Below are 13,613 nucleotides of genomic sequence, written 5' to 3' on the forward strand. Positions count from 1 at the left end.
AAAAACTTGAGATACTGATTATTTCAAGTAAAACTAGTCTTAATGCGACTTCTGTGAAAAATTCGCTCCCTAATTCCAATTTTTAAGCTTCGAAAAGTCAGTTTGAAATTTCTTTCCGCCATGGTCCATACAGTTTCGAAACTTCAAACATGTATATCTCAAAATAACAAAAACTACTTTTATGTGTTCTGTCCTCCAAGCCCCTGAATTCTCGTTAAATCACGTTAAACCAATCTTGTATTTCTCACTTCGTCACCCCTCTGACGTAAGGGCGTGTCTTAATTTCCACGTGAGCCCTGTTTTACATATGAGTCCACGCTTTCAGGGGCTCATGCGAAAATTGAATTACGCCCTTCCGTCAGAGGAGCGACATGTGTGGTAGCATATAATTCCGTGCATCCCCGAGTCATATTGACGTGCGATTTTGAAAACCTTTCACGATAACGGAAATAGTAATATCGCAAAGTTAGCTTTTTGGATTTTTGAAGGTAGGTACTCTTGTTGCTTTTTTTTAAAAAAAAAAAAAATCAAAAATAAGAAATGAAATAAAATAAAATACCGGCGGAAATATGAAAACGCCGTGATTTGACTACATTTCTCAGGGTTTATAGTCATTAAAGTAAGGGCCCTCCAAACTTTCAAGAATTTGATCTGGATACTTGAAAATTCTAGGTGTACGTCATACTAATTGAATGGGGTTTTTTTCACAGTGAAATACAATTTTTCATCAATTCTTGGAGAAATCACGGCAAATCTAAAGCGTCCGTATTGGTTTAACCACATGAGAGAGGCAGTAAGAAGCTTGCGGCGTTACGAATTGAGGCACGAAACTATCGAAGGCGCTCCGAGCAACTATTCAGCCTCTGAAGTATTGCACAGTATCAGGCGGGAATGAAGGCGCACTAACTTGACTGGTACCTATCAGTTAGCGCTGTGTTGGGTCCTATTGATCCTGCGATAGGCGGCTCCTGTTCCATCGATTTTTGCGAAAATTTAGCATTTTCTAACGGGAAACTTGAATTTCAACTCAACCTCTCAAAATTTGAAAATTAAAAGTGGTGGATGTGGCTTAAAATGTTGTCTCAGCGCCTTTTCGATCTTTTTTTTTTTTTTTTTTTTTTTTACTTCTTTCTTACTTTTTCTCTGACAATTACAGATGATGTTAGTATCAGGTGCTGAAGGAAATTCTGTCCTGTAACTGTTTTCGGCTATTTGGCAGGGAAAATAATACCTCTTTCTTTTATAGGGAGCTAATCTAGGATGATGACGAGATTTCTTCCTTTGGAATTCTATGAGTAAAATGAGGAAAAGGTGTTCTTGAACATTAAGGCAATCAAAAATTGTGTTCCAGGGGGCACCTAATTTTCGAAAACTTTCGGGTAGCGGACCACGAGACCCTCTCCCCTCTCCTTCGAGGGAATTTCCTTAGGACCCCCCTCCCTTTAAGGGGCCTCCAATTCATGATCCTTTAAAAAAATTTGTCGACGCCAGTCCGCCCCTGCTTGTCAGGATCGGAAAAGCAAGAAAAGTTCTTTATAGCCTTGCCATGCTTGTACTTAAGTGTATATTTTTGGACACTCATTCTAAGAATGACCTCTTTTATAATTAGCATGCAGGAATCTCTCGGAAAAGCGCAGTTTCTTCGAAAAATGCCGTTTTCCGCGAAAACATCGAATTTCTAAAAATAAAAATTAAACAAAAAAATATAAGAATAAAAAAAGTAATGGAAATTACGGATGTCATTGCAAAATTCAGCGCTTACATTCTCTCATGAATCATCTATTTTCTCTGATTTGCCTCATTTATAGAAAATTTTGGCATAGACACTTACGTAACTTTTCATTTAAAAAAAAAAATAAAAGATAAAAAAAATAAAAATAAAAAAAAGTGACAGAGGTATTCGCTCGAAATTTTTGGCAGAATAAATGAAAAAAAATTATTTAGAAAAATAACAAGTATAATGAAACTTTCATCATCTCAAACGGAGCTAGGCGCATTTTCGACTTTCGGTATAGGTGAGTTTGCTTCGATTAAAAAAGGGTAAAGTAAAGAAATAACCGTTTTGAACATCGAAACAATAGTTAAATGCGCCGTCACGGTACTAAAAAATTTCATTTTTTACTCCTGACCAAGCCCAACAGGACGCTTTTAAAAAGTCGTGCGCGATAACGGCCTCTGTTATCATGCATGGACCTCAGTGTAAAGCTTGAAGCATATCTATCAAGGAGGCAGCGTGAGAAACATCCTATTCGTGATTATTTGTTGTATTATTATGATGTGGCTCCTTGATTCTCCGCTGTAAAGGGTGGTGCGCTGCGGTCGTTCTCTCGTTTTGTCAAATTGTCATCCGCTTCAATTTACCTTTGTTAGGAATTATATTATCTCCGGTAATAATTATTATCCCAAGTTATAAGTAGTTTCCTCCGCCCTCGCCCAGTTTTGCCTGCATCTCGAAGTGAAACATATATACCTCACCGTCGAAGTGTTGTGAATTCTTAACATTGAAGTAGGTAGGTCAGATAAGCCTAAGCTTCCTCTTTAAAAGAAACATTCTTCTCACTATTTTCAACGTTTTGTGGTATATAAATCATCTGTACATACCGTAAAATTCGACTGCTTAGTTTGCTAAGCAATCGCACCATCAAATTCAGTAGTCCCATCTGTTATTTCAAGTAAAATCCAGCCAGAGCCACCACTTATCAGGCACCATTTCTGCCAGTTATTTACCCAATTGGTGTTTGCTAGACAAGCAACAGGAGATTCTTATTTCCTTCAGCTCAGCAATTCTCTCTCTGCTAAGTGATATTTATTTGTTAACTCTCCTTTCTCAGGTCCAGGATGTGACAGTCTTGACTTTACGTAAGGTATTGTCCTCTGATCTCGTTCACACACTTATGACGGTTATCTTATCCTTACCCCTAAAACCTTTATTCCGTAACTTTAACAAATATACACATATTTTACAGACTTATACTCACTCCAATCAGCCAGTTTTACCATTGTATCCTTCAAACTAACCTATCATGAACGCCCCTCAGCTAGTGACATCCAATTTTTTGTTGTCTGTGATCTCTGTATTATTATGCTGAATGATTCATACCAGATGAAGATGATTCATCTGGCTAGTAACCTCAAATATATTCTGAATTTTGCATATCTTTATTCTGCCTCAGAAAGAAATCTTGCTATTCCAACTTATTTTATCCTACTGCTCTCATTACTTCGGAAATATTCCGCCCACTTCGCCTCATTTCCCTTTAACGCTTCCCCAATTCAAGTTACCTTGTATTTGTTTGGCTAGAGCTCTCAGTAATTATATGCAACTATTCATCTAAGAGAATGCCTCCCTACCCTCCCTTTCCATTAGATTTTTCTGTTGATTGTAGGTTCCTATCAAGTTTAGAGCACTGATAGAAGTATTGATATTTCTTCAAACCTTTAAAAGGAGGACCTACCCTTCTTTTTCAATCTGTGAAAGCGAATAATTCTTTGCTGTTGACAGAAGCAATCAGTCTCACCTTCAAAATTTTAAGAATGGTCGCCATCTCAATTTTTGATTTCCCTTGCTTCAGCAATTTAAATTGCTGGCATAGGTATAGAACCAGAATACGGTTGTATCATTTCAATACTTGAAAAAAATGAGCTATTGTACCTACCAAAAAAAAGTTTTCCCTCAAAATCCAATGTGCCCTCTTTATTGCAGATAATTGTAACATGGCTAGCAGAGGAACTGTCCAGCGTCCTAATGGTCAAACGCAAGGAAAGATCTGTCAGTTCAAACTGGTGCTACTGGGAGAATCAGCTGTCGGAAAATCAAGTTTAGTTCTCAGATTTGTGAAAGGACAGTTCCATGAATATCAAGAAAGTACCATCGGAGGTAAGCCGGAGATTTCTCATCTTTTTATATCTTATCACATTTCCTGGCATTTCTTAAGGAATACCTAAATGGTAAATAAATGATCCATCGTTGATCTACCTGCTTTGAAACGTAGGCACTTGCTCCTCTGCTTCATTCTCATTACTTTCGTCCTCAATTGTTGCTTTCCAAATTTTTCCATATGCTTTGTTCAGGAGCTCTATAGTTGTCAAATTTATCTTTTCTGCCACTCTTCTGGTATATTGGTCTTCTCTCAAAATACTTTGCAACCTGTCAGACAATCTTGCATCAGGTCTTTCAAATGATCTAACAACTTGCAGGGTGTCGCAGAGTGCGAAGCTGTGGTGTAAAAGCGGCTGTTCTGCATGTATATACAGTTCTATTAATCTTTTCTGTATTTATCTAAGTATTTCAGGGAAATGAACCACTAGAATACCCTCCTCCCTTTAAAAATCCATCATCCTTTAAAATAGTTTCAGAGTCCATAGCCTCAATATCTCACTCTCCTATGTGTAGATGATGTTTCAAACCTGTAATCAGGTAGACTAGCATAAAGTGGATCCTCTCAGTTAATTCTTTTTGTTGCAAATATGAATTGATATATTATTAAGTCTAGCCTTTAGTGCAATTATTTCATGTCAAAAACTACAATCTGTCAAAATCGAAAGGAAAGGTCTGGATGAAGAATCAAGCGTCTGCCGTATCATAATGGTCTGGGTCCTCAGTGTAGCTATTTACAATATTTCGAAGTTTCTCTTAGCTGCCATTCTAGAGGACCAGGCTTACATAACATTTTACAGAATCAAACAATTTCATAGATTTAATTTTGATAGAGTTCAGCACCTAATTATTTTTTACGTTTGCAGCTGCATTCTTAACCCAAACTGTGTGCCTGGAAGATATGACAGTCAAATTTGAAATCTGGGATACTGCAGGACAAGAAAGATATCATAGTTTGGCACCTATGTATTATAGAGGCGCTCAAGCAGCTATAGTTGTGTATGACATTACAAATCAAGTAAGTTTTGTTTTATGTTTTTTATGCAATACTTCCTTTTAATTTTAAGAATCGGACGTTTTTGACTTATCTGCTTTATCAACAGATAGTGATCCAAGAATTTTAATATGCACTCTTTTAACTCAGTTATGCCATTCCATCTGTGTTTTTCAAGTTTTGTACACCAAGCAAGAAAAAAAAATCATTTTAGTACAACTTGTTACTTGTTAACAATTATGTCAGGATCTTGTTAAGAATTATGTTTTAATATTTCTGATTTTCAATTTCATCTCAGGATACTTTTAACCGTGCAAAAACGTGGGTCAAAGAGTTACAACGGCAAGCATCTCCTAATATAGTCATAGCTTTGGTCGGCAATAAAGCAGATTTGGTATCAAAGCGCAGTGTTGAATGTCAAGAAGCCCAATCATACGCTGAGGAACACGGTCTCCTTTTCAATGAAACCTCAGCTAAAACAGCCGTGAATGTTAATGATGTTTTTCTTGCCATTGGTAAGTGCTTATTTCTTTACATGGATGATTTTCTTAAATGATTTTCAATTCATATTAAGATTTAAAATTTTGAATTCTCATAAAGTTATACTTACTGAAGTAAAATAGCCATGAATATACAATGTGGTAAAATAAAACTTAATTTCAAGAGCTTGGCGAGCATTGAAGCCAGAGAAGATTTGTTTCATCTACCCTAAATGTCATTGTAAACAGAAAAGGTGATTACAATAATAAGCAAGAAAATAAAACACTAAGAACACACAGATTCTCAAGATGGTTTTGTAATAAGAACAAGGTGTGCATGTTCACACTTCAAGCCTTTAGTTGGCTTTTTAAGGTTCCATGAAGGAAAGTAGCTGGAGCCTATCATTGTCTGCTCTTTATAAACTCAGAAAAATGAGATTTTCAATAGATTCTCAGCTAGAAACTGCCTAGAATGTCTAGTGCCGGACTTTTCCTTTGGAGATACTTTGACCCCAAAGAATCCTATTTAACATAGCAATAGCTTTCCTTCCCTGCAGGTTTCGATCTTTTATGACTTGGCTCATCTTTCCATCCTGGGATACTCGAACTCCTGAATATTTGTAATCTTCGCAGCTTTTAATGCATTGCTCATCTTCTAGCTCTTCATCTTGCTGATCCCCTCCAATCGTCAACTTTTCTGTTTTTTTGACACTATGAATTATGATAGGGCCTGTAGGCCCCATCTTCGATATTCCAGCACTAACTTCCGAGTCATATATTCAGCGTCATCCGCATCCTGCACAATCACCACCTGGTCGTCAGCAAAACATAGAGTGAACAATGTGTCTGTATCATTCAGGGAAACGCCCATGCCACAGCAGTTCTTTTTCCACTCTTTTAATACATGTTCTAGAAAGTTCTTAAATAATTTAGGTGACAGACAACATCCTTGTTTTAAACCTTTAGTAACATAAAAACCACCAGATAACCTCCCAACCTGGTCCAATATACGAGCAAAAAAGTTAATTCTGTATTAAAACAATAGAACTTATCTTTCATAGGGATCAATTTTAACTATTTTCAAGATACCTTAATTGTTTTTGTTACTCTTGTTTACAGCAAAGAAATTACCAAAAAATGAGAATAGAACGGGTCCTGGCTCTAGTGGTCAAGGCATTGTAGTATCTGATTCCAATAACAAGCCTCCATCAAGATGCTGCAAGTGATCGACCAATGATGCATGTGTAAGTTTGTTACTTGTTTCTTCTGCCCTCTCACCTGATCTGATTAATGAAGTCCGGAGGCAGTCTTGTTTATAGTTCACTCCGACCCGGAGCTTATTCTTCAACCATCACAATGACGAGCCGTCATTTTCTGAGTGTGTATGCCTATGTTACCCTTCTTAATTTGAGCGAAAAGTTGCTGACTGTCCTCATTAATAGCTAGCTTAAATAAAAAATCTCTGTATCCAAACTGAATATGGTCTGATTTTGCTATTTACCTGTAACAGTTTTCTCATCAGTATAGAGGATTTTACCATGAAATTTTCTCAAATCAACTTCTAAGCAAGATAAACATGGTTCTTGATAGCAGTAGTTTCAATAAAATTTGAATATCAAACTCACTAGAAAAACGTGTACTGTTGAAGTAAATCAAATTACTTAAACCCTTTTATGATACATATTTTATGGCGATGTATCCTATTTTACACGCTCAGCGACTGGAGCTTTTTGGAACCATAAGGTTCTGTCATCAGACTAAACAGAAAACAAAGCACCACAGAACTAGTTATCAAAACTCAAATGTTCAAGCAATGGCACTTAAAAAAATTTTCATTGATTAGAAAATACCATCACACTTGTGTAAAAAGTTGAAAATCGAAGAGTCAGGGTATAAGAATGCATAGAGTAAAGGTAACAAAGCATAAAGTATTACAAACTCAAGTCACTTTGTAAATTTACCGTATAGTAATCTTTGCTTTGCTATCAGCTGGTTTGCATTTTTTACCCCAACTATTTAATTTTTGGCTGTTCATCTGTGTGCGATAACCTTCTTATTCATGTGAAACATTATGATGGGTCGGTGGCATCCATTTTTTTAAAATTCATTTTCTAAAAATACAGAGTTAACTAAGCTCCTAGAAAGTTTTTTAGTTGTTTCTTAACCTTAAATGGCAAAGAAATACAATGGACCACTAGACAAGGTTCGAATTAAAGGATTCTGATACATGTTTCTTAACCAGAATTTCATGTAGAACACGATTCTTGCATCGAAAATCACGGAAATCATTTCCTATCTAAGATATTAATGTTTTTATTATACATTGGTTACGGGAAATTTGAATCGCCCGTTCACAAGAAACTCAATACTCTGCGTGAATCCAAATGCGTACTACAACAGTTTCGGCAGGCTTCTCAATCCAGCACTGTTCATTTCCCACTCTGCATTGATCAAACTATAAACAATTTGCTATAGCTAAGCCAAAGCGTCAAGATTAAGGTTGCCAGATTTTAATATCGCAGGGAGTGTCATGATAATTTTTAGAGTGGGGTTTGACTCACCTAGACCATTGAGTTTTAATGAGCGAGAGGTTTGAATTCACATGTCAAGGAACATTAAATATCTTGGTTAGGAGTTAATTTGAGTAATTTTCGTTGAGCAAATCGTGTTTTACGTAAAATTTTCATTCAGTAACACGAATCAGAATGCTTAACTTCCTACCTTGTCTAGTGGTTCATTTTTAAAATGCCATAGTGAGATCTCTTTGAAACAATATTTTTTTTTGGCGAGCTCTGATGACGTAGCCAGGCGGGGTCAATGACATTTGCTGATCGGCTGAACTCAACTTTGGGCATGGCCTTGTTACATCAACTTCACTGACTGATTTTGATTAGCTTTTTCTTCCCTTGGTAATGATTTTTCGAACTTTTGAGCAAAGTTTTTTCACAAAATTGTACGTAAGAACATCTAAACAACATTTCTGCAAAAATTCCTCACTTTAACCCCATTGTCATTGCTTGCCCATTTGAGTTTCATCATGGAGTTCTGTGAAACTTTGTTTTCCATTTGCTTTGATGTTAAAAACTTGTAGCTCTGAAAAATTTCTGCCTCTTAGCACAATAAGTAGGTTACATTATAATAAAATTTTATGTAGCACAGAAGTTTAGTCGTATCAACTTCATATATATGTAGTGCTACCTCCTCATTTTTTGCGATTTATCCGAAAAAATGGAAATTTAATATAGTAAACTTAAACTTTAAGGATTTTAATTTTAGCCTGTTACATAAAAATTGTATCAACCTTCATAAGAATCTCTTCAAGTCTTAATTCCTATGTGCTTATAATTTGTTCAAAGAAAATAAGTCTATTGGAAAACTCATCATTTTAGTTAATTTTTTTTCTTCGTTTGTTTCAGGTGTGGCTTTTCCAATTAATAAAGAGAGGATCCTTTTGTACAGGCAGCTCCTTCGTAATATCTGAGAGAAAAAAGGGAACAAAAGCATCAAATATTTTCACTACAATATTGTAAGTAGCTATTCCATTCATAATTTGAAAAACGATCATAAAGTCTGGAGCATACATTTGCCTGTTAGCAAAATGGGAACAATCGGAAACATAATTACTGATTTAGAGTGGTTCATAAACTTGGAGTCAGGAAATGAAAGGCAAAGTAATGAGTCTATCAAGAGACTCTGTACAAAGAAATTACTCAAAGATGTGTACCTTAAGCCGCTCCACTCTTATCCAATCCCATGCATGATTTGTTAAACACCCTGTATTTATTTTTGTTAATTCGGTAATCTATGTATGTATCGATTTATTTTTCTTGTTATTATCCTTTTACCTAGTATCTAATATATTTTTCTTCATATTAACAGAGAAATTGAAATATCATGTTTAATTTTTGAATGGCGTGCATCGATTGTGTGCCCTGCTCTTTCTCCTTCTCATGTCGCAATAATTGTTCATTTCAAGACTCTGAACTTTAATATGAAATCAAAAACAATAAACTTTTTTGGGTGAACAGTGTCTTTGCTGACTTAAAAGAAATTTTGTTTCTAGCTAAGTTTTAATCTGAATATGAAAGATTTGTACCTGGATAAGGAATTTATTTTTCTTTCCCTTATTAATAAACGTCCCTGAGAAAAGCCCTTTCAGATCCTCCCTTTTTCTTTATTTTTACTTTAACTTCCTTACTATTCTTATGTGTGTGCGTATTGCACTTTTTCATTGTAGCTTTTGTTCAAGTCTCTCTTCAAATGTAAGTATGTAAAATGTCTATTCAAAATAATGACGATTTTCAACTGTGTATGTATAGCATATTTTTGTTAACTCATTATAAAAGATGGCTGCAAGTTGACAAGCACCAATTAATTGTTAAACTAACTTTAGAATTCTTGAGGTCAAATATAAAGGCATTTTTCTCTGTGGAAAATGATAACTGAACTTTGAAGTCAAATATTTTTCATCATCTCTGTAGGAAAGAATCTGAACGTTTCTTTAATGCTTTGAGAAAATTATAAAGAAGTATGTCATAGAGGGGCCAAGAAGCAATACGCAATCCTTTGCTGAGATTTTAAACTGAAAGATCTTTCTTCTCTGCACATCTTGAACCAATTTTTCTTCTTCTTTTTTTTAATATTCTCCCAAATTTGTTTGCTTTTCCAATCTCTCTTTTTTCGGCAACAGTCACGGTTTTTTAATGATAGAAACTGTTATCACAATGGTTTTCATTTAAAATAATTTTTAATTTTCCAACCGCTTTCGGAATTTTGGTGATTGATTGTTTCAGTTTGATTCCAATATGTTAAATTTATTCTTTTTCTTTTGATTTTTTTCTGTCCAGCTATTCGCTTGAAGCACAGAAATTGAAAAGACCAAATAACACCGTCACACTATCAGTTTGGGTGGTGTGATTTATCAACCTAGCTGTCCTTTCTTTTTTTCTCATCAATTGTCAATAATTTGAAATTTCAATATAAAATGGGGCTCAATCATTCTAATCATCGTTGTTCAATCAATTCTTAACTACTTTTAATTTTTTTCATTCTCTAAGTAAATAAAGGAGAACAATCCATGTCACCATTCCTCAATCAAAATGTATCAATTTAAGATCATAGATTTTGATACAAAGATTACTTTGGGGGGGGGGGGGCGTGTTGCACCCTCATCACGATTAAAAATTAATAAATTTGTGTTCCACTGTTCTGTAAAAAGTCTAACAATTCACTTCGTAATAAATTCTTTATAACTCATGGAAAATTAAGACAGTTAATGATCATTGCTGGTGACATCAAGGAGCTTTCTAAGTATCATGAGATCATTTTTACAATTCTAAAAACTTTCAGCCAACCGTATTCTATCTTAAGCAGAATATCAATGGTGGAGGTTGAAAAATGTGTGTCTCCATTGTCCCATTCAAAAATCGGTAACTATGCTCAATTTTTTAAAATTAAACTAAGTAAAATATTTGCTTAAAAATTTCTATGATTACTTTTGGATGAAAAAAAATTTACAGAAAGCTTCAAGAAGAACAGTTAGCTAGTTTTCTTTAAATATATAAAACGTAATAGAAGATTTGCAATTTTGCAATTGGAGATCCATATTTTTTTTTACCCAAGTCATTGGTGCTATTATTCCTCCTTCTACTTCTGCACATACCTAGATTTATAAAAGTGTATTTCACATGGAATTACATAAACTAATTCGGTAATTTGTTCTATTATCTTTGTTTGCGCACAACTTTTGCAAGCATCGAGCTTAATGAAGAAGAAGAAAATAGATAAATGGTTATACACCCAGCTGTCTTTTGTAACACTCGAGCTTTTGTGTGTGAACTCTCAGAAGAATTAAGATTGGTTCAATGCCCCCTTTGCTTGCTTTTTCAAAAAATTGTCAAACAATGTTAACTAATCAGCATTTCACTGTATGGACCAGATGTGAACTATTCTTACTAACATTCATCATTACTTATAACAACAGAGAACTTTTTTTTTTTTTGCCAAAAATATCCTTAACCCCTATTTGATTTGTGGCTTTTGCTTTTATCATCAGCACTAGGCCAATAAAGTATCCTGAATCTATTGAGCATACATTTTTTTCCCAGATCAAAGTTTCAACCTGCTTTACAACAGCTGAAATTGTCAGCAGAAATTCTCATATGTTTTGATCTTGTCGGATTTATTCTTTTTATTTTAGCGGAAACTATTCTTGTAATATCACTATCCATTTGCTGTGCTGTAAGTGACTAATCATCCCCCTTTCTTATGATTGTGTTTTCTGTTAAAATATATGAAGAACTATCTTATGTAGCTCTCAAACTCCTCAAAATGTAGCTTATAATGCAAGCTGTGGAGATTATCTTTCTGTTTCTAATGATGATTTATTAGTTTCCTGATATTAAGTACCCAGGCCAAATTCTTAGATATGATCGTAATAAAACTTCGTATTTCCTTAGCTGAAGATGAGCTATCGATGAATAAACCTTACATACATCGAAATGTCAAAAAATATTTTGTAAGGGGCATTGCATAAATAGAGTGCCACTGGATATTTTCACAACATGTCGAAGATTGATTCTAAGTATAACAAGCCCAATTTTTCTCTTCTTTTTTTTTCCTTCTGAAAATGCAAAAAGGCAACCTCCCCCCTCCCCTATTTCCTTTCCTTAAAATTAGTTTTCCCATTTTTTGACCTTGAGAAAGGAAAAAACTTAAACATTAAAGATAATACTGGCAGGCCAAATGTCGCACTCAGCATTATCAAAAAAATCATGGTTTTTTTTTTTAAATCTTAGTCAGGCTGGAGCTTTGAGTTGAAGAATTTTCTAAGTTAGTTTTATCTCTTTAAAGTCTGTTAGACAGAATTGAATTTCTTGGTGTTAGAAAGTAATCCGAGAACTCCCCATATTTTTTCTTTGGATTTATTATTGTTATTCAATTTTTGTATCTGTGTTAGCATTATATTTTTATTTTAATTTAGCTCATGCACAGCTTCCTTATTATGATCTTAATTATTTTATTTGAATCTATTTCAATCTCAAATTTCCCCATCTTCTAACTATCCATTTTGTTACGATATCATCAACCCTTCTTTCATTATTTTTTATTTTTCTGCCCTTAAATATCGAAGAAAATTTTTTTAAAATAACGACTTTGCCTCCACAAGGATGTAGTGGTTCTCAAAAAACAATGTTCATCATCATTTTGACGCATCTTGGTGCTCCAGTCAATCATTGTGTTAGGGTTGAGATAATGCACAGATCAATTCTGTGGGGAGTCCCTCTCTTATCCATATTTTCCCTAGATGCCAATATCTCCTTCGTTGTTACAATCATCACGAACTTCAAAGCATCAAGGCAACTATGATTTACTCTCAGTGAGTCAACTACATATATTTAATTGCACAAATCACTGCTGAAAATTCCCAGTTAAAGTAATTGGTCGCTCCAAGCCGAAGATTGTTTTTCTTTTTCAACATTAATCGCATCCCTGCTTTATTACGTATGTCTTTGGTCTATTATTTCAACCTTCTTTTTTTCTTATTTTTTGAAAAGCTTTAACTATTGTCTTTCAAGTCGTTCTCTTTTATTGATAATTTACTCCTCTCTTGTCACTCAAGTAATATTCAGATTATTCTTAGCCTGAAATCAGAACATAATTCCCCAAAATAAATTCAATATTGCCTTTTTCTGGCATAGCCTTTTCTGCTCTCCTCTTGTTTTTACTTTTTTCCGGTTTGCTTTCACCATTGTTCTATAGACTTTAACTTAAAACTCGGAGGTATTGCTTTCATAGCTATGTGCAATTGCATTTACTGACATTAGTGAAACTCACGGCTCAAAATGATGCTGTTTTTTTCTCGTATTATTGTATAATAAACTCTTTGTTTTTTTTATCATTTTCCTTTTCTCCCAGTCAATCTGAAAATCCTCTTTTGAAATTCTTTGATGAAGTATATGTATGTATATATGGTATAGCATTATTAAACTGTTTGTAATGAAAGTATTTTACAGGAGAAACGAGAAGAATACAAACTCTCATAAACTATGACACAAGTTAAAATTTTCGGAAGAAGGAAAATGATATTGTTACCCTTATATTAAATTCTTTACCGTCTAAGAAACAATTTTAAGATGAATCATGTACTATTTATTTTTAAACATAATCGTACTATCCAGTTTATGTGAATATGAATCGTATGAATTATCAGTTTTGTACAGTTTTTATAATATTTTAATATATCTTCCACTGAAAACATGTA

General features: G+C 34.3%; 1 protein-coding gene across 2 annotated transcripts; it reads left to right on the top strand.

Annotated features, from left to right (window-relative positions):
• Window positions 1–2,291: 2,291 nt before the first annotated feature.
• Window positions 2,292–13,613, top strand: Rab5 (RAS oncogene family member Rab5). 2 transcript variants are annotated; one of them, XM_019052112.2, is made up of 6 exons: window positions 2,292–2,506; window positions 3,704–3,877; window positions 4,744–4,895; window positions 5,170–5,386; window positions 6,470–6,594; window positions 8,767–13,613. In XM_019052112.2, the coding sequence occupies exons 2-5, from the start codon at window positions 3,715–3,717 to the stop codon at window positions 6,574–6,576; spliced, it is 639 nt and encodes a 212-aa protein (XP_018907657.1). In that variant the 5' UTR covers window positions 2,292–2,506; window positions 3,704–3,714; the 3' UTR covers window positions 6,577–6,594; window positions 8,767–13,613. The 2 variants fall into 2 exon arrangements, with proteins under 2 accessions (XP_018907657.1, XP_018907656.1); XM_019052111.2 differs by having other exon boundaries at window positions 2,294–2,510.

The sequence above is a fragment of the Bemisia tabaci genome, chromosome 5, assembly GCF_918797505.1.
Source record: "Bemisia tabaci chromosome 5, PGI_BMITA_v3".
In the NCBI taxonomy this organism is placed as follows: Eukaryota; Metazoa; Arthropoda; class Insecta; order Hemiptera; family Aleyrodidae; genus Bemisia; species Bemisia tabaci.

Bases quoted from the DNA above. Each gene is read 5' to 3' on its own strand.
- Rab5 (XM_019052112.2), top strand. From the start codon at position 3,715: ATGGCTAGCAGAGGAACTGTCCAGCGTCCTAATGGTCAAACGCAAGGA. The intron at 4,896-5,169 runs GTAAGTTTTGTT...ATTTCATCTCAG, and splicing joins TGTATGACATTACAAATCAA to GATACTTTTAACCGTGCAAA. The intron at 5,387-6,469 runs GTAAGTGCTTAT...TCTTGTTTACAG, and splicing joins TGATGTTTTTCTTGCCATTG to CAAAGAAATTACCAAAAAAT.